At 43.7% G+C, this 20,811-nt stretch overlaps 3 protein-coding genes across 4 annotated transcripts; 1 reads left to right on the forward strand and 2 right to left on the reverse strand.

Moving 5' to 3' along the window:
- Window positions 1-2,449: 2,449 nt before the first annotated feature.
- Window positions 2,450-7,587, reverse strand: rgs7bpb (regulator of G protein signaling 7 binding protein b). Its single transcript, XM_023984090.2, has 6 exons — window positions 5,494-7,587; window positions 4,820-4,992; window positions 3,950-4,080; window positions 3,652-3,796; window positions 3,360-3,430; window positions 2,450-3,259 (listed from the first exon to the last, which is right to left on the reverse strand). Exons 1-6 carry the CDS (start codon window positions 5,641-5,643, stop codon window positions 3,168-3,170), a joined length of 762 nt encoding a protein of 253 aa, XP_023839858.1. The 5' UTR covers window positions 5,644-7,587; the 3' UTR covers window positions 2,450-3,167.
- A 2,519-nt stretch (window positions 7,588-10,106) lies between these two features.
- rnf180b (ring finger protein 180b) lies at window positions 10,107-18,215 on the reverse strand. Of its 2 annotated transcripts, XM_070442401.1 has the most exons (8): window positions 18,110-18,215; window positions 17,028-17,133; window positions 15,531-15,629; window positions 15,224-15,404; window positions 14,568-14,755; window positions 11,474-11,687; window positions 11,203-11,328; window positions 10,107-10,915 (listed from the first exon to the last, which is right to left on the reverse strand). In XM_070442401.1, the coding sequence occupies exons 2-8, from the start codon at window positions 17,106-17,108 to the stop codon at window positions 10,722-10,724; spliced, it is 1,083 nt and encodes a 360-aa protein (XP_070298502.1). In that variant the 5' UTR covers window positions 17,109-17,133; window positions 18,110-18,215; the 3' UTR covers window positions 10,107-10,721. The 2 variants fall into 2 exon arrangements, with proteins under 2 accessions (XP_070298502.1, XP_023839860.1); XM_023984092.2 differs by having other exon boundaries at window positions 14,568-15,404; window positions 18,110-18,200.
- A 605-nt stretch (window positions 18,216-18,820) lies between these two features.
- On the forward strand, window positions 18,821-20,514 carry LOC111961106 (5-hydroxytryptamine receptor 1A-beta-like). The gene has a single exon (XM_023983220.2). The coding sequence runs from the start codon at window positions 18,939-18,941 to the stop codon at window positions 20,181-20,183; it is 1,245 nt and encodes a 414-aa protein (XP_023838988.1). The 5' UTR covers window positions 18,821-18,938; the 3' UTR covers window positions 20,184-20,514.
- Window positions 20,515-20,811: the final 297 nt, after the last annotated feature.

The raw sequence follows: 20,811 nt of genomic DNA on the forward strand, positions 1-20,811 counted from the left end.
CGTTCAAAAGTTTGGGGTCACTTCGAGAATTTCCTTGTTTTTGAAAGAATAGCAAATTTTTTGTCAATTAAAATAACATCAAATTGATCAGAAATACAATGCAGACATTGTTAATGTTGTAAATGACTATGGTAGCTGTAAACAACAGATTTTTTATGGAATATCTACATAGGCGTACAGAGGTCCATTATCAGCAACCATCACTCCTGTGTTCCAATGTCACGTTGTGTTAGCTAATCCAAGTTTATCATTTTAAAAGGCCAATTGATCTTTAGAAAACTCTTTTGCAATTATGTTAGCACAGCTGAAAACTGTTTTTCTGATTAAATAAGCAATAAAACTGGCCTTGTTTAGACTAGTTGTGTATCTGGAGCATCAGCATCTGTGGGTTCAATTACAGGCTCAAAATGGCCAGAAAATACTTTCTTCTGAAACTCGTCAGTCTATTCTTGTTCTGAGAAATGAAGGCTATTTCATGCGAGAAATTGCCAAGAAACTGAAGATCTCGTACAGCGCTGTGTACCACTCCCTTCACAGAACAGAGCAAACTGGCTCTAACCAGAATAGAAAGAGGAGTGGAAGGCCCCGGTGCACAACTGAGCAAGAGGACAAGTACATTAGAGTGTCTAGTTTAAGAAACAGACACCTCATAAGTCCTCAACTGGCAGCATCATTAAATAGTAACCGCAAAACTCCGGGATGAGCAGACACACAATATTTTTTTAATTGCAGGCCCCTGAACCATAATCTTGATCTCATCTTAGTACTTCTTGAATATATAATATTCTTTATAATTGCTTTGTGCTTTTTAATGCAGATCTTTTATCACCCCGGGATGCTGGCCTTCTAGGAAGAATTCCTTTGTCCAGTGTCTGTGTTCTTTTGCCCATCATAATCTTTCTTTTTATTGGTCAGTCTGAAATATGGCTTTTTCTTTGCAACTGCCTGGAAGTCCAGCATCCCGGAGTCGCATCTTCACTGTTGACGTTTAGACTGGTGTTTTGCTGGTACTATTTAATGAAGCTGCCAGTTGAGGACTTGTGAGGTGTCTGTTTTTCAACCTAGACACTCTAATGAACTTGTCCTCTTGCTCAGTTGTGCAATGGGGCCTCCCAATCCTCTTTCTACAACATTGACAATGGACCAAAAAAATTGCTTTTCTTTCAAAAACAAGGACATTTCTAAGTGACCCCAAACTTTTGAACGGCAGTGTATGTCTATGGGTATGACTTCATATATCCCTCACAAATGATTGGTTATTTAACTTGTCTGTCAAAGAGGCCACCCCCTTCCTGCATCAGCCACAAACCAAGCCTAATAGATAACACAAAAAAAGACTGAAGACTCTAACACGGAACCCAAACCGGCTGTGCGGGTGCGCCATCATGCGCCATCGTGCATAAATGTATTTTGTCCCCCCACACCAAACGCGATCACGGTTAAAATAGGTTAAAATATCAAAACAAACTCTGAACCAATTACATTAATTTGGGGACAGGTCGAAAAGCATTAAACATTTATGGCAATTTAGCTAGCTAGCTTGCACTTGCTAGCTAATTTGTCCTATTTAGATAGCTTGCTGTTGCTAGCTAATTTGTCCTGGGATATAAACATTGAGTTGTTATTTTACCTGAAATGCACAAGGTCCTCTACTCCGACAAGTAATCCACACATAAAACGGTCAACCGAATCATTTCTAGTCATCTCTCCTCCTTCCAGGCTATTTCTTCTCTGGACTTTATATTGCGATTGGCAACTTTCAGAAATTAGGTGCATTACCGCCACCGACCTCGTTCGTCTTTCAGTCACCCACGTGGGTATAACCAATGAGATGGCACGTGGGTACCTACTTCTATAAACCAATGAGGAGATGGGAAAGGCAGGACTTGCAGCGCGATCTGCATCACAAATAGAACTGACTTCTATTTTAGCCCTTGGCAACGCAGACGCTCGTTGGCGCACGCGAGCAATATGGGTACAATAATTGAATAACCTAGATTTCTAAATTTATTTTGCAACGCGAGCGGTGTAGTCAGCCTGTATGCCATGACAACACAAAGTTCAAAGTTCCCAAGTCTTCCAAACCCTCCTTTCGCAACCTTCCATCCTGTCCCCTTACTGGAAAAGTGTCTGGAAATTCCAGATTCCAGTAACATTAACCAGCTGTAAGTTGTCTCTACAACTCGGACCCCTGACACTCCCTTGAGTGTGGAAAGAGAGGGGTCATGGGTGGAACACTGAGTTCCTGTCACACTGATAAAATATAAAATGGTTTCATGTTGTGATTGATGAAGTTTATAGCTTTGCAAGTACCCACAACTACAAAGAATAGGTCCATTTGTCTCCTTCATTTGAAGTATACTTTAAGTGGACATCATGTGTGGGCTCTGAAACCAACAAGAAACAACAGATCAGAGCCTCTCTATAAACCAGACAAAAAGGATTATTTAAATACAAAAAGTTTATTCACATTATAAAATGGCCTATACATACTGTCAGCCGTAGAACAATCTATAGCACAACATCTATACACTACACATCTACCACAGTACAAATAGCAATATTCATGCTGTACACTTTCGGCCAAGACATCAAAATAAATCAATGCAAACGATTTAGACATCCAATATTTAGATCATCTATAGTTAAATTATTCAAAGAAAGTTTCATACAAAACATTTACCACCATTTATATACTGTATTTACATTAAATGAGAAATGTTTTTGATATGGAGCATTGCAAAGCCCTTGTGATGGAAAAAGTAAGTTGGAGACAGATTTCCTTTTCATGGAAGACTGCAAAAGAAGCATTGCACAGTGAAGAAATATAATGACATTCTGAGGAAGATGTCTAAAGGCAAAGATTAGGCAAAGCTGTCTACCAACATACTGCATCTCTCATGGCATCAGTTTGGCACATCTGTTTGTGCTCGTCTATAGACCTAAGGGTCCTCCTTTTCTACAAAGAGAGACAGCTTGAATAATATAATAGCAAAATATGCATGTTTGTAACATTATATTTGAATAGCATTTTCTACATATAATCATATTACAAAATAAAGACAGACTGATCAGAAAGTTCCTTCCCCAAATGGCAGTAATAACATGTAAGGTGTTGTGTAGGGTTGGTGTGCTGCCCTTGCTGCTGCCTGCAGGACCCGACTGACTCAGCCAGACACCAGGCAGCAGAACCCAGAGAAGCGCCTCTTCCTCTGCCTGACTAGTGGGTATTGAGTGAGATTCAGCAGACTGCTGTCATCTAGACAACACAGACAGAGGAGCCTGAGTACAGTGCAGTGCCTTCCATCTCGTGTATCTTTCATGATTTAACACACTCTTACAGTACAAATGCTACTTACCTTGGTTTTTTAGTGGTAAAGGCATGGTCTCCCTAAGTTTGCTGAGTAGGTTTCTCATCTCTCGCATGTCCCTGAGGAGACAGGGTGAATCATGGGTAAATCCATTTACCACCTCTACATGGTCACAGAAGGATCCTACACACAAACTGAAACATGAACGTCTACTATAACTTGTAATGTCCAATCTGTTGATAATTCTATTCATGTATGGCTTAAACAGTACTATGTGGCCTGGGCATTCTGTTGACCACGAGAGACCATGAGTGTGTAAGCATATTGCATTACACTATACCTCTCTATGTTTTCAATATCGGTGCACACCAGCCAGGACTCATTTTGGTAGTCCACAGGTGAGGAGGAGCGCTCCTCCAGGATGGGTACATCAGAACTCTCATCCATCTTGAAGTCCAGCCTGGGCTCCGGGTACGAATCCTTTCCTGGGATATGATCAACATATAATACTGGGTAACCTGTGATGCCATGTATTTCATATTGTAGCTACTTATTTCATTGTGTGTAGACATACTACTCTCTATCTTGACATTTATCTGAACTATCCTGCCCTCTGCTGGTTGAGATTGGTATTTCACCTTTCCTGTGGAGCTGCAGTACCCCCAATAGACACATGGACTTGAGCATCTCCGTGATGAACATCTCCAGGCAGCACTGCAACTGGATGAAGAGCCGGCAGATCTCTGGGTGGATCTCCCCATCCTCTGGCCTACAACACATACACATACAGTAGGAGAATGAACAGTTTCAAATCTTATCACTGGCTCCTATTCTAGCCCTTCGTGAATCCCCCTGGCTCTAAAGCAGGGGTGGGCAACTTTGGTGGGGACCACAAAAAATCTGAACTCATCATGGGGGGCCACAGTGGCTTAAGGGTCTGCATATCCACATCCATACCCACACATGCACATAAGGCCCTAAGTAACATTTTTGTTGATCCATGGGCCTACATAAGGGGGGCCGCAGGCGCTAATTGCCCATCCTTGCTCTAAAGGGACTGGAGATGTGAGGGGTCTTTAATGGCTAAGCGAAGAGCAGATCATTTATGAGTAGATTACACTTAGCAACAAGGACAGCTCCAGCGGCAATTGAAGACATCAACATATCACGTCCAGTAACTGTATCATAGATTCCAAGTAGCCCACTGTACAGGCTTGGGGTACATTTTATTTGAATTCCAGTCAATTCAGGAAGTAGTCTACACTGAAATTCCAAATAAATTATCTTTAATGGGTTTTAGTAAAACGTGGAATTGGAATTTGGTTTACTTTCTGAATTGAAATGGAATTGAACCCAACCCTGCTACTGTATTTAATTATCCTGTCGAATAGCAGGGCTTGGATTGACACACTTGCACCGTGGACAGCCCCAGTGACGATTGAAGACGTCAACAGATCACATTCATTAAATTGTAGCCTATCCGTATATCGTAGACGCAGATTCCTTACCCAGACCCAGATATCACGGTGAGGTTCTGATGGGCAGCTTGGGCCATAGCGCATCCTTTGGTCCTGGTACGGTGCAGCACGGCCCGTAAAGAGGGACAATCGGCAGAAATCTCCCCAATAGAGATGACCTGTTCTCGGTACAGCGCCACTAGAGTGTTGAATTCTTGGACAGTCTGAGAAGCAACATGTACAAATAACCCCTTTCAGCAAGTCAATGCATAGCTCCACAGGGTTTCAAGGGCCCAATATAGGCCTAAAGTTTAATAACACTATTGCACTATAAAGACACACGCACACACACATATATATACATAGATATATACACACAACTACTAATTGTGGCACATTGGTGTAATATTGTAGTAGCTATCCTTGTGGCATGCCCTTCTGAGTGCAACATACATTATTTAGTCTATCGCACCTTAAAGCGTTAAGAAACCATTCAAGGACATTCTTAAATGAATTTCTCTATGGCTCCTGGACTCCCATCTACGACTTAGTTGGCAGATAAATGGTAAGAAAATGTCTCTGGTTAATTATATTTAGAATATCTAGCGTTGCGCATTTTAATTTGTTGTGGGTAAAATATATATAGGATACAGTGTCTGCTCTTATACTAGTACGGCAGAAATGACTCCATTGCTTTTACCAATGCACGATAGATCATATCTCACCATCCTACAGTCGCCTACGGCTCGCTGGGCTTTCCGCGCGCTCTCAGTGCTCTCCCGGCGCTCGGGGTCCCTCTGCGGCGGTTTGCCGAGCTGGAAAATGTTCGCTGCGGATCTGGGGCGGTTAATGCGCCCGTTCGGTGCAGAACACATGCATACAGTCTGATAAAATCCCACGGACAGCCTATCTATAATATTTGTATGTTCAGCTTGCAGGACGACAGCAAGTAGTGTACGGCTTGCAGCTTCTTCTCTGCATCTCTCTCCTCAGCGGCGAAGCGAGTCACCTTCACCCAAGCAGAAGGCCAACTGCGGCTGAACGGTCTTCTGTCGTGCCTTCACATGAGAAGCGAATTCACCGGGAGCTGGGCCAACCATTTGTCACTGCTCCGGCATCCCGTTAACTGTTGAGGCGTCGACGACTCCAAAGCAAGCGGGTCTGTCGCAGGAAAGTATTGAGAATAAACGCAAATATCTCCAAATATTATTCGTATCTGGCATGAGCAACAGCACATTCAAAGACCAGCAGGAATATGAATGCTCAAAGTAAATCTCATCAATTTACGCACATCGCAGCCTCACCGACCGATGTGAGATACAGAAGAATACAGACATACAGGCTACTACTGTTGGCTGCAAGCAAACCCATGTATTATTGTCACCACAATTGCAAACCAATGAAAACTGTACATTTGACACATAACTTACCAGAGATTTGTTCTGTAAAATCTATATAAGATGTCTATCATTGGTAATACACTGGTAAGACAAAATATTACAATGAGTCCCTGTAAACACACAAAATTGCAACAGCACTAAAATACACTATATATACAAAAGTATGTGGACACCCTTTCAAATCAGTGGATTTGGCTATTTCACACACACCTGTTGCTGAGAGGTGTATAAAATCGGTGTATAAAATCTCCATAGACAAACATCGGCAGCAGAATGGCCTTACTGAAGAGCTCAGGGTCTTTCAATGTAGCGCCTCATAGAGATGCCACCTTTCCAACAAGTCAGTTTGCCAAATTTCTGCCCTGCTAGAGCTGCCCCGGTCAAGTGCTGTTGTTGTGAAGTGGAAACATCTAGGAGCAACAAGGGCTCAGCTATGAAGTGGTAGGCCACAGAAGCTCACAGAACGGGACCGCCGAGTGCTGAAGCGTGTAGCGCGTGTAACGAATGTGAAATGGATAGCTAGTTAGCGGGTACGCGCTAATAGCGTTTCAATCAGTTACGTCACTTGCTCTGAAACCTAGAAGTAGTGTTGCACCTTGCTCTGTAAGGGCCGCGGCCTTTGTGGAGCGATGGGTAACGATGCTTCGTGGGCGACCGTTGTTGATGTGTGCAGAGGGTCCCTGGTTCGCGTCGGGGCGAGGGGACGGTTTAAAGTTATACTGTTACACGCGTAAAAATAATCTGTCCTGGGTTGCAACACTCACTACCGAGTTCCAAACTGCCTCTGGAAGCAACTCCAGCAGAAAAACTGTTCATGAAATGTGTTTCCATGGCTGAGCAGCCGCACACAAGCCTAAGATCACCATGCGCAATGCTAATCGTTGGCTGGAGTGGTGTAAAGCTCTCCACCATTGGACTCTGGAGCAGTGGAAACTCGTTCTCCGGAGTGATGAATCACACTTTACTGGCAGTCCCTCTGACAAATCTGGGTTTGGCAGATGCCAGGAGAACGCTACCTGCCCCAATGCATAGTGCCAACTGTAAAGTTTGGTGAAGCAATAATGGTCTGGGGATGGTTTTTATGGTTTGGGCTAGGCAACTTAGTTCCAGTGAAGGGAAATCTTAACACTGCAGCATACAATGATATTCTAGACAATTCTGTGCATCCAACTTAAGTCCCTTTCCTGTTTCAGCACGATAATGCCCCAGTGCACAAAGTGAGGCTCATACAGAAATGGTTTGTCAAGATAGGTGTGGAAGAACTTGACTGGCCTCCACAGAGCCCTGACCGACTGCGAGCCATGCCTAATCGCCCAACATACATTTACATTTAAGTCATTTAGCAGACGCTCTTATCCAGAGCGACTTACAAATTGGTGCATTCACCTTATGACATCCAGTGGAACAGCCACTTTACAATAGTGCCATCTAAATCTTTTAAGGGGGGGGGGGGGGGGGTGAGAAGGATTACTTTATCCTACCCTAGGTATTCCTTAAAGAGGTGGGGTTTCAGGTGTCTCCGGAAGGTGGTGATTGACTCCGCTGTCCTGGCGTCGTGAGGGAGTTTGTTCCACCATTGGGGGCCAGAGCAGCGAACAGTTTTGACTGGCTGAGCGGGAACTGTACTTTCCTCAGTGGTAGGGAGGCGAGCAGGCCAGAGGTGGATGAACGCAGTGCCCTTGTTTGGTGTAGGGCCTGATCAGAGCCTGGAGGTACTGAGGTGCCGTTCCTCACAGCTCCGTAGGCAAGCACCATGGTCTGTAGCGGATGCGAGCTTCAACTGGAAGCCAGTGGAGAGAGCGGAGGAGCGGGGTGACGTGAGAGAACTTGGGAAGGTTGAACACCAGACGGGCTGCGGCGTTCTGGATGAGTTGTAGGGGTTTAATGGCACAGGCAGGGAGCCCAGCCAACAGCGAGTTGCAGTAATCCAGACGGGAGATGACAAGTGCCTGGATTAGGACCTGCGCCGCTTCCTGTGTGAGGCAGGGTCGTACTCTGCGGATGTTGTAGAGCATGAACCTACAGGAACGGGCCACCGCCTTGATGTTAGTTGAGAACGACAGGGTGTTGTCCAGGATCACGCCAAGGTTCTTAGCGCTCTGGGAGGAGGACACAATGGAGTTGTCAACCGTGATGGCGAGATCATGGAACGGGCAGTCCTTCCCCGGGAGGAAAAGCAGCTCCGTCTTGCCGAGGTTCAGCTTGAGGTGGTGATCCGTCATCCACACTGATATGTCTGCCAGACATGCAGAGATGCGATTCGCCACCTGGTCATCAGAAGGGGGAAGCTCTTTGATTTGCCCGACCTCAGTGCCCGACCTCAGTAACGCCCTTGACCCAACAGCAATGTTCCAACATCTAGAGGAAAGCCTTCCCAGAAGAGTGGAAGCTGTTATAGCAGCAAGGGGGAAACTCCATATTAATGCCCATGATTTTGGAATGAGATGTTCACCGAGCAGGTATCCACATACTTTAGGTCTTGTAGTGCATATTGAATAAAAAGTTTATAGTTATATGAGATGTACATTGTCAATCAAAAGTTTGGACACACCTACTCATTAAAGGGTTTTCCTTTATTTGTACTATTTTCTACATTGTAGAATACTAGCGAAGACATCAAAACTATGAAATAACACATATGGAATCATGTAGTAACCAAAAAAGTGTTAAACTAATCAATATATATTTAAAAGTAGCCACCCTTTGCCTTGATGACAGCTTTGCACACTCTTGGCATTCTCTCAACCAGCTTCACCTGGAATGCTTTTCCAACAGTCTTCCCACATATGCTGAGCACTTGTTGGCTGCTTTTCCGTCACTCTCCAGTCCAACTCATCTCCATTGGGTTGAGATTGGGTGATTGTGGAGGCCAGATAATCTGATGTAGCACTCCATCACTCTCCTTCTTTGTCAAATAGCCCTTACACAGCCTGGAGGTGTGTTGGGTCATTGTCCTTTTGAAAAATGTTAGTCCCACTAAGCGCAAACCAGATGGGACGGTGTATCGCTGCAGAATGCTGTAGTAGCCATGCTGGTTAAGTGTGTGTTGAATTCTAAATCAAATCAGACAGTGTCACCAGCAAAGCACCCCCACACCATCACAACTCCTCCTCCATGCTTCACGGTGGGAACTACACATGCGGAGGTAATCCATTCACCTACTCTACGTCTCAAAAAGACACGGCGGTTGGAACCAAAAATCTCACATTTGGACTCATCAGACCAAAGGACAGATTTCCACTGGTCTAATGTCCATTGGTTGTGTTTCTTGGCCCAAGCAAGTCTCTTCTTCTTATTGGTGTCCTTAAGTAGTGGTTTCTTTGCAGCAATTCGACCATGAAGGCCTGATTCACGCATTCTCCTCTGAACAGTTGTTGAGATGTGTCTGTTGAACTGTGTGAAGCATTTATTTGGGCTGCAATTTCTGAGGTGCAGTTAACTCTAATGAATTTATCCTCCGCAGCAGAGGTAACTCTGGGTCTTCCTTTCCTGTGCCGGTCCTCATGAGAGCCAGTTTCATCATAGTGCTTGATGGTTTTTGTAACTGCACTTGAAGAAACTTTCAAAGTTCTTGACCTTTTCCATATTGACTGACCTTCATGTCTGAAAGTAATGATGGACTGTCATTTCTCTTTGTTTATTTGAGCTGTTCTTGCCATAATATGGACTTGGACTTGCTATCTTCTGTATACCACCCCTACCCTGTTACAACACAACTGATTGCCTCAAACACATTGAGAAGGAAAGAAATTCCACAAATTACCTTTTAACAATGCACACCTGTTAATTGAAACACATTCCAGGTGACTACCTCATGAAGCTGGTTGAGAGAATGCCAAGAGGGTACAAAGCTGTCATCAAGACAAAGGGTGGCTACTTTGAAGAATCTCAAATATAAAATATATTTTGATTTGTTTAACACTTTTTTGCTTACTTCATGATTCCACATGTTATTTCCTAGTTGACGTCTTCACTATTATTCTACAATGTAGAAAATAGTCAAAATAAAGAAAAACCCTGGAATGAGTAGGTGTGTCCAAACCTTTGACTGGTACTGTATGTGATTATGCTACCTTCATGTTGATGACCTCAGGGAAGTCCTTGACAGAGCGGGCCCACTGGTCATACATCTGTCAAAATAGGCCTATTATTATAGATCTCTGTGCATTTCCTAACCTGATTTTTTTTTAAACAATAATAATTATTGGTCTTTCGTTTTCACTTCTATTACACTTCTACCCCTCATAAAACAATTTTGGATTTACAGTGAAAACATTTTGGGTAAAACTCTCACAAAATATGAAATAAGCCCATCTACACAACTTCATGTGAGTACTAGTATTTCTATATATATGACCTCCAAAACTGCAACAAAAAAACACCTCACAGTTCCAGTTCCACTCAAGACTGCTCATGATTCCAGTTAACATATGGAGGTGACAAGTGAGTTACCTGGCAGTAAGCACTATTAGGCACAATACTACATCACCCAGAAACCCCAGCTGTACCATTTTTAGAGGTCAGCCATCACTGGCTAAACACACGAACAGCACTCAAGACAAGAAGAAGTATGCTAGAAAGCAAAGAACCAGCAGGGCCAGTATCCAGTTGACAGAGTGGATGTAGATGATGACCAGGTCAATATCGAAGAACCAGCCGCGCATGTCGGCCAGGTCCAAGGCATCCAGGGCGAAGCCTGCTGGGGCAAAGTGCCACCACCTCCCTGGAGCCACCTGCCCCTGGTACCCTGGGATACAAACAGGAAAACTGGGGTCAGAGAGGGAGGCAGACACAGTCCCTAGAGTACACATTTACAATAATGGGTTTTTGTTTAGTACTGCTCAAGCTTGGCATGCTAGTTAACTAAAAGAGACATTCACTTTGTGAGAAATTCATTAGTTAAATGGGAATTATAACATGTTTGTTGCATAAGAGCTTACAAGACCGCACAAAAATAAGACAAACTGAGTTACAGATGATCAGATATCTACTGCAAGCAACACACAATATATCCACATCCACAATATACCTTACCCCAAAAGATGCGGAAACGTTTTCGGCAGTTGGGAAGAGGCCATTTAGCACAGTTGGCTTTTTGAAAGTTGTGTTTCCGTGAGTGGTAGACCTTCGGGAAAAAATTCTTAGCTGTCTGGTTGAGCTCTGAAACCAAAAGGCAATTAAACAAATTTAGTTAAAACTCTCAAAGGGCTTCTTACTATTTACAGCTATGGAGAAAACAGCTATTTGTTATCAATAACGGAACCATTGGGAGGAGTATGCACAATAAATTGATGCCGTAGCTCACCTTTCTGGAAGAGTGTGTGTGAGATGAGGGTGCGGCAGAGGGGACAGGGGGTGTTGGCCGGCCGGTTCTTGGCCAGCGTGCGGAGGCAGGGCTCACAGAAGATGTGGCCACAGGGGTGACAGCTATAGGGACTGAAGTAGACATCCAGGCACACAGCGCAGGTGTAGCCTTCTCTGTCCACCTCCTCACTGTCTGTTAGCAGCCCTGTCACACTCTATATACAGTGAGGGAAAAAAGTATTTGATCCCCTGCTGATTTTGTACGTTTGCCCACTGACAAAGAAATGATCAGTCTATAATTTTTATGGTAGGTTTATTTGAACAGTGAGAGACAGAATAACAACAAAAATATCCAGAAAAACGCATGTCAAAAATGTTATAAATTGATTTGCATTTTAATGAGGGAAATAAGTATTTGACCCCCTCTCAATCAGAAAGATTTCTGGCTCCCAGGTGTCTTTCATACAGGTAACGAGCTGAGATTAGGAGCACACTCTTAAAGGGAGTGCTCCTAATCTCAGTTTCTTACCTGTATAAAAGACACCTGTCCACAGAAGCAATCAATCAGATTCCAAACTCTCCACCATGGCCAAGACCAAAGAGCTCTCCAAGGATGTCAGGGACAAGATTGTAGATCTACACAAGGCTGGAATGGGCTACAAGACCATTGCCAAGCAGCTTGGTGAGAAGGTGACAACAGTTGGTGCGATTATTCGCAAATGGAAGAAACACAAAAGAACTGTCAATCTCCCTTGGCCTAGGGCTCCATGCAAGATCTCACCTCGTGGAGTTGCAATGATCATGAGAATGGTGAGGAATCAGCCCAGAACTACACAGGAGGATCTTGTCAATGATATCAAGGCAGCTGGGACCATAGTCACCAAGAAAACAATTGGTAACACACTACGCCGTGAAGGACTGAAATCCTGCAGCGCCCGCAAGGTCCCCCTGCTCAAGAAAGCACATATACATGCCCGTCTGAAGTTTGCCAATGAACATCTGAATGATTCAGAGGACAACTGGGTGAACGTGTTGTGGTCAGACGAGACCAAAATGGAGTTCTTTGGCATCAACTCAACTTGTCGTGTTTGGAGGAGGAGGAATGCTGCCTATGACCCCAAGAAACCATCCCCACCGTCAAACATGGAGGTGGAAACATTATGCTTTGGGGGTGTTTTTCTGCTAAGGGGACAGGACAACTTCACCGCATCAAAGGGACGATGGACGGGGCCATGTACCGTCAAATCTTGGGTGAAAACCTCCTTCCCTCAGCCAGGGTATTGAAAATGGGTCGTGGATGGGTATTCCAGCATGACAATGACCCAAAACACACGGCCAAAGCAACAAAGGAGTGGCTCAAGAAGAAGCACATTAAGGTCCTGGAGTGGCCTAGCCAGTCTCCAGACCTTAATCCCATAGAAAATCTGTGGAGGGAGCTGAAGGTTCGAGTTGCCAAACATCAGCCTCGAAACCTTAATGACTTGAAGAAGATCTGCAAAGAGGAGTGGGACAAAATCCCTCCTGAGATGTGTGCAAACCTGGTGGCCAACTACAAGAAACYTCTGACCTCTGTGATTGCCAACAAGGGTTTTGCCACCAAGTACTAAGTCATGTTTTGCAGAGGGGTCAAATACTTATTTCCCTCATTAAAATGCAAATCAATTTATAAAATCTTTGACATGCGTTTTTCTGGATTTTTTTGTTGATATTCTGTCTCTCACTGTTCAAATAAACCTACCATTAAAATTATAGACTGATCATTTCAATGTCTGTGGGCAAACGAACAAAATCAGCAGGGGATCAAATACTTTTTTCCCTCACTGTACAATAAGATAAAATAATAGTGAGGTAATATGGAAAATAATATCCAACAGTAACACAGTAGCACTACTAATCTCTTGTGGACAGACACACGTAACATAAATGGTATCATAGCATCTGTCAACAGACTGTGGGATGCAACGACTAGCGAGGAACTTTGTTTCTGGCTCTTTGATTTGTCATCACTGATCATTTGGACAAATCACAATTACGCAGGTGCTTGCATCTTCTGAATTTCGGAAAGGGAGGGGACATTTGGCCCGTTTGTTGATTTTTACATCTCTTTGTTCACTTTGCACATGATGCTCACATATGATATGAGAGCACTCCAATCAGCGCGTCGAGTGTCATTGTGAGAGAATACTGACCGGCAATAGAGTCTATGGTTTGGGCAGAATGGACGGCTTGTTGACATGCACTAGTCACCCCAATTCAGATACCCATATCACAGAGACTGACTGTAACCATGACGAGAGTGGTTCGTGGAAGGGCTTGAGTTTACAAGCTATCAACCAAAAACAATGAAACTCATCTTGGCACAAGATTAGCCAACTTTATCAAACCACATAAATCAACCTCTAATCTGGGTACAACCACAAGAGAATGCCATGGTGTTGTTCTTTTCTATGGTCAGTTAGACTAGAACAAGCGTAGTACCTGTAGTCCACACTCCACAGTACTGTAAGTGTCTCTCAATCATATACACTGTAGGTCCACACTGGCCACTGTCAACCAACAATCTCTCTGATACTGCTGACAACACAGGGAAATGTAGTCACCCACCTGGCAGGCAACACCCAACTCACTAATCTTCTGTGTTTGTGTTTGCTTAGCTGATGGGCGACGACATTATCAAACGCAAGATATAACTTTCCCCCTTCCAGACACAGTAAAAGTAAGGTGAAGGACTTTGAAATGTGTGTCATACATGTAACTGCTTGTGGTAAACAGTGTCAGACTAACAACCACAGGGACTCCACTGTGGTCTTCTTGTCAGCTCAACAAATAGGTCAAGAATAATCTCACAAAAATGCAATGTAACTAAAATACTGGACAAACTAAACTGTATGAATGTTTGACTTACCATTACATGCATAACTCCATGAGACATTTCTGTTACAGCCAGATGTCTTTCTTACCGACATTTATCTCAATTCAATTCAATGGCTTTATTGGCATGGGAAACATATTTTAACATTGCCAAAGCAAGTGTCTCTTTCTTTCTACCTGTAAACAACTGTCCGATCTCAATTGAGGCCATGACCAATTCTCACCTGTTCCTGGGAGTGGAGCCAGCGCTCTTTCTTCCTCTGTTTCCTCCTCTGGCTCTTCAGCCGGTTCTTCTCTCTCTTGCTGAACCTTTGTATGGCTGGAGAAGCATTGTTGGCTACTAGCTGGGCCTGGAGCTCTGTGGGGGTTCCCCTTCTCTCCTCCTCCTGCTCTCCAGGGATGTGGGAGACACCTGGCCCTCTCAGGGAGATAAGATGAGAACCAGGGGCCTCTCTAGTCAGAGGTGATAAGCAGGTAGGTGACCTAATAATACTAGTTGCAAATAGATGAGATGTGTAGGACACAACAGGTGAATGGGGCAGCTGCTCTGTCCCAGTCCTCACCTCTCCCTCAGTCACTTCTACAGGGCCAGTCTGGGAGCCAGAGCTACAGGAGGGTTCCAACCTGCCTCTCGCACCAGACTTCATATGAGAAACAATGCTGGGGGAGCTCAATGGAACTAATTGGGTGGCTCTGATGTCAGCCAACTGGAAAAATGCATCTGGGTGTGTTGTGATTGGTCGGCTCTCAGCGGTAAGGCGGGACACAGAAGTACAGCAGAGCTGTGAGCCAACCAGAAAGTCTTCCCCGACCTCTGACCTGTCCTGCTCACTGTGAGAACCCCCCGACTCGCCCTTCAGGCAGCCCGGTCCTCCCCTACCTCTCGTCGTCTGCGGTCTGACCACATGAAGGTAGCGTTTATGGTCCTGGTCGACCCGACTCTTGCTAAGGTGCACGGTGGACTCCTGACCACAGGGGCATTTGGTGTTGTTGAGAAAGTTGAAGCCACCCAGGCGAGCACCACAGTTCTCGCAGTTCAGCTTCCCCACTGTCCACTGGGCCTGCAGAAAGAGGACATCAGAACAGAAAGAACTGATAGGATTGTCTCAAATTTTTATTCAAAAGTTACAAAAGAACACAGTGCAAATCAAACACTAGCACACAGCTGTACAAACACAAACCCTTACCTGGTGAACTGACGTCAGTATCCACTCTGGCAGTGTATCAACGTTCATGTGCCAGACACTGCATGTACCTGCTGCCGTTGTGTCATCATCAGGCACTATCTGTAGGGAGATAAAGTCCCATCTTTACCCAGTACAGACCCGGTCAACTCCTAACCATATGTTATAACACCAGCCTGGCTCTCCCTACTGAAGAAACATTGCTCTTTTCCTTTTATGAACTGAACAGGAGTGAAGGACCTATGGTGAAACTCCGTCTGATGCACGGTTTTGTTTATTTCATATAAGCAGAATAGTGAAATGTATGTGCCGGGGGAAATGTGAATGTATAATTGGTTGAATGAGTGCGTCTTAAGTGGTTTAGGTAAAAGCAGCACTGTGCGTTGCGAAAGCTATGTGTTGTTGTCTATAGTGATGTACAGTAGCCTAAGTGTATGAAAGTGTATATACTTATATTCAATGTGTGTAGTTATGTCCTTGAGTTGTTATTGTCTATTGATGTTTTGTAGCATTTCATGTTTTGTGTGGATCCCAGGAAGAGTAGCTGCTGTGTTAGCAGTGACTAATGGGGATGCTAATAAAATGCTAAAGACACGGGCTGCTCTATTTTCTCACCTACCACTGAGAGACTTTACATCAGGGGTAGGAAACTAGATTCAGCCATGGGCCGATTTTTGTCAGAGAGGATGGTGAACATAATTAAGATAACTTGTACAGTGCATATTGACAACTAAACCCAAAAAGAGATGGAATTTGAAAATAACAATCCTTTCATACCTTGATTACATTGAGAATCGTGTATTTGTGGGAACACTTGGGAACAGACTTTTAGTTGAATTCCTGGTAGTTTATATACATTTTTTATTCTAAAAACTTTGGGGGGCAAAATAAAATGTGTTGCTGACCCCTTCTTTACAACCCTGGTTGGGGCAAGGAGAAGGATGGAAGCAACACTGTCACAGTTACATGAATCAGAATGTGAGCTATGGATCCGTCTGGTTCCACCGGGTTAGGTCATGACTTCATGAACTTTAGGAGGGAATGACTGGATTGTTTGGACTGCAGTCACTGACCTTTACTACACTCAACATTACTTGGATGTTTTTGCAGTCTAAGGCAGGGCCCTTCAGGGGCTGTGTGTAACAAATGTCTCAGAGTAGGGGTGCTGATTTAGGATCAGTTTTGCCTTTTAGATTACAATAAATAAGATTACATGGACTGGGGGGAAATGATCCTAGATCAGCATTCCTACTCTGAGGCTTTGTTTAGACAGGCAGCCCAATTCTCTTGATTTCTTCAGATGAGCTCTGAAAAAGATCTGATGTGATTGGTCAAAATACCAATTAGTGGAAAACATCAGAATTGGGTTGCCTGTGCGAACGCAGCATGAGATGCTTGATGGACAGCCTCTGAAATATTGCCTTGGGAGTCAGAGCTAGAATGCTTTCCTATGTGCTTTACATACACTATAGTAGCTGGAAAAGTAACCCCGTCACTCACCGGATGCAGGCATGTTGTGTCTACAAAGCCTTTACGACACTTTCTGCAGCGGAGCGTAGCCACCGCCCCTGGGTTGTCCATGGAGACCGATGTCTGCTGTTCTCATCTGCCACAGAATCAATGAAAAAGTGGGCACAGTAGGCTAAATGCCAACACACAGACAAATAGGTAGGGAGCATGTATTTCCTCTCATGGAGAGAATACCAGAACATGTGATATGCATTCAGCACAGGTGATAAGGCTAATGGGAATTTTTCTGAAGCACTGTTAGAAGATGAACCCAAATAAGGTTGAATTACAATATGATCCATGTGATGATGACTCTTGAGTTTTCAGAAAAACTGCTGGAAAACGGTTTACTGTATGTGTACCTATATTCGTATATAGCCTTCATTTTAACATAACTGACAACATTTCAACTAAGAGTCAAAATTGAGACAGTAGGCCTATCTACTCAACCTTGCTCATGGATGCAGTTACTCTAACCGTGCATGGCCATAGCCCTATACAGTAGCGTCACGCCAAATTCATGATATAACAGCTAATAAACATTTAGGCTTTATTTAGATAATCTATAATTTACTACGTAAATAAAAAATACAATAAAAAAGGCAACATCCAAATGTCAATGATTATTATTAATAGCGTGAAATACAAAACTAGCCATGCCAGCTGAGCTAAATCTAGCAAGCAACAATCTAAAAACTAAACTCCTCTCCTCTCGTGAGGCGGTGTGCAGCTAGTTCAACATTTCTGTTGCGTCACGCCAAATTCATGATATAACAGCTAATAAACATTTAGGCTTTATTTAGATAGTCTATAATTTACTACGTAAATAAAAAATACAATAAAAAAGGCAACATCCAAATGTCAATGATTATTATTAATAGCGTGAAATACAAAACTAGCCATGCCAGCTGAGCTAAATCTAGCAAGCAACAATCTAAAAACTAAACTCCTCTCCTCTCGTGAGGCGGTGTGCAGCTAGTTCAACATTTCTGTTCATTCTTTTAGACAAATGCAAATGTTTATGACGATGGCTTTTGAAACAATTGCCATACTGAAAAAATAACATATCCTACCTGGGATTTCCAAATTCCTATGCTTTCCCTTCGAAACGATTAATTAACAATTTAATAGAAGAAAAATTCGTCCGAAAGTTAGAGGACAATGACGTCATTGCTTTTTGTTACGGAGCGTCAGATGCACCAAACTTCACAAGTAATCCACTCTGCCATGTAGGTCTACGCCAGGTGGCAGCATCAGACCTGGTCACAGCGAGGTACGCTGTCCATGGTGCTGATCTGAGAAATAACTTCAATAAATTCCATATCTTTATTTGTTAAGCAAGAACAGCAATGGCAGATTCGTTTGTAATATTTTCGTAATTGGAAAGGACAGGCATAGTCCTATGGTTTCCGTTACAGCTGTGGTTTTCTAGAATAATTTAGGCTATTGCTCATATCTAAACATTGAATAATAAATACGTCATACAAATAAAAACGTTGAAAACTAGTGTGTGTGCGCGCGTGTGTGTGTGTGTGTGTGTGTGTGTGTGTGTGTGTGTGTGTGTGTGTGTCTATGCCAATTCATTGTTATTAGTGCTCTTTCAAATCCTGTTGGTAAAGGGATGATAGCACCTGCATCTCACTGCGCGCACTCTCTCAGAGAGTCCAACTGTTGGTGCGGACAGAACATCTCTTTCAATCTCACAGCCAACTGACGTATTTTCCATCACTGGTATAAATGAACCCTCTCGTCAGTCGTCACCAACCGGCACAGAGTGCATACAATGCTGAGCGCGCAGCGCAGAGTCCAGCTGTAGATCACAATGCGCTCTCCAAGGGTGGAGCTCTATTGGGCACGGGAGATGACACAATGTAACTGAGGAGCGCTTCCTTTTTCATCAACATGGAGGAAAGAAACAACTCGACGGCCGCATGGTTTCTATTTGATTTTCAAAACGAAACCTCGACAGCTGATTCCGAGGAGGTGAAACTAAGTTCCCAAATCTTCCCGTCCTTTCTCCTGGCTGCGCTCATTCTCTGTGCCATATTTGGTAACGCGTGTGTGGTTGCAGCTATCGCCCTGGAGAGAAATCTTCAGAATGTAGGGAACTATCTGATCGGGTCTCTGGCCGTGACTGACTTGATGGTATCGGTTCTGGTGTTGCCAATGGCGGCCCTTTACCAAGTCTTAAACAGGTGGGCTCTCGGACAGGTACCGTGTGATATTTTTATCTCTTTAGATGTGTTATGTTGTACATCATCCATTCTGCACCTGTGCGCCATCGCCTTGGACAGGTACTGGGCCATTACCGAACCCATAGAGTATATGAAGAAGAGGACGCCCAGAAGAGCGGCGGTTCTGATCAGTGTCACTTGGTTTGTCGGGTTCTCTATCTCTGTTCCACCCATGTTGATCATGCGTTCCCAGCCGAGTAGTAAGGCGGAGGACATAGCAAACCCCGAGCAGTGCATGATAAGTCGAGACCCATGGTACACAATCTACTCAACATTCGGCGCGTTCTACATTCCGTTGATACTCATGTTGGTCTTATATGGACGGATATTCAAAGCCGCCAGGTTTAGAATCAGGAGAACAGTGCGTAAAACAGATAAAAAGAAAGTGTCTGATTCTTGCTTGGGACTGTCCCCTACTCTTTTTCACAAGAGGACCAACGGCGACCCGAGTAAAAGCTGGAAGAGGAGCGTGAAGCCCAAACCGACCCTGTGCGTAAACGGCGCGGTCAAGCACGCGGAGGACGGTGAGTCGCTGGAGATCATCGAGGTTCACAGCAACTCGAAAAACAACCTGCCACTCCCCAACACCCCCAACTCCGAACCGCTCTTTGAGAGCAGACACGATAAGAACATGGAGGCAAAGAGAAAGATGGCCATGGCCAGAGAGCGCAAAACGGTAAAAACCCTGGGTATCATTATGGGCACTTTTATATTTTGCTGGTTGCCTTTCTTTATCGTTGCCCTGGTAATGCCCTTTTGCCAGTCGTGCCAAATGCCAAAGTGGCTCGAGGACGTCATTAACTGGCTCGGGTACTCCAACTCCCTACTGAATCCCATAATTTACGCATACTTCAACAAGGACTTCCAAAGTGCTTTTAAGAAAATAATAAAATGTCACTACTTCAAAACATAAGCATACATCATCCTTGTATGGTCTAAAACGTTTGACTGCGGACTTCCGACTGAAGTGTGCAGAAGACAAAGCTTACAACCATTCCAGTGCCATTACTCAGTGAAATATACATTTATTGAGAGGTGGGAGAGTTGATAGGAATGTTGTTTCATAAAAATAATTGTATTATTATTACTGTTATACGTGTTGTTATATTATTAATCATTTGTATTATTATACCAGGAGTTTTATGAAACTTTATAAACAAGATTGCTGGATGTTAGAGCGGACCACTCATGCCCATGTCAAACATGCTTCGTAGTGTTCAATAAACAATGTCCTATTTCAGAAACTTCTGTACTACTGTGTTGATATTTGTGCATAATTGAAGATTCACATTATCTCTTGGGCATTTGCCATAGCATTTTATGAAGAAATAGTCTTTGTGTTGAGACAAATCTAAATCTAACAGCAAGAGAAAGTATTATGGAAGAATAAGCATCATTTGTTCTTCCATAATGGCATTTTGGATTATACCCAAATCAGCCCCCAGCAAAGAAGACATTATTTTACAACAGACTGGTGGATGAGTTACTCACAGAAATCACCTGTTATATTCCCAAACTACTTACACACACATACACACACA

The sequence above is a fragment of the Salvelinus sp. IW2-2015 genome, linkage group LG4q.1:29, assembly GCF_002910315.2.
Source record: "Salvelinus sp. IW2-2015 linkage group LG4q.1:29, ASM291031v2, whole genome shotgun sequence".
Classification (NCBI taxonomy): domain Eukaryota; kingdom Metazoa; phylum Chordata; class Actinopteri; order Salmoniformes; family Salmonidae; genus Salvelinus; species Salvelinus sp. IW2-2015.

Bases quoted from the DNA above. Each gene is read 5' to 3' on its own strand.
- LOC111961106 (XM_023983220.2), top strand. From the start codon at position 18,939: ATGGAGGAAAGAAACAACTCGACGGCCGCATGGTTTCTATTTGATTTT.
- rnf180b (XM_023984092.2), bottom strand. From the start codon at position 17,108: ATGGACAACCCAGGGGCGGTGGCTACGCTCCGCTGCAGAAAGTGTCGT. The intron at 15,405-15,530 runs GTAAGGGTTTGT...CTCTTTCTGCAG, and splicing joins TACTGACGTCAGTTCACCAG to GCCCAGTGGACAGTGGGGAA. The intron at 11,329-11,473 runs GTGAGCTACGGC...TTTTGGTTTCAG, and splicing joins ACACACACTCTTCCAGAAAG to AGCTCAACCAGACAGCTAAG.
- rgs7bpb (XM_023984090.2), bottom strand. From the start codon at position 5,643: ATGTGTTCTGCACCGAACGGGCGCATTAACCGCCCCAGATCCGCAGCG. The intron at 4,993-5,493 runs GTGAGATATGAT...GTTGCTTCTCAG, and splicing joins CCGTAGGCGACTGTAGGATG to ACTGTCCAAGAATTCAACAC. The intron at 4,081-4,819 runs GTAAGGAATCTG...TATGTGTTGTAG, and splicing joins ACCGTGATATCTGGGTCTGG to GCCAGAGGATGGGGAGATCC.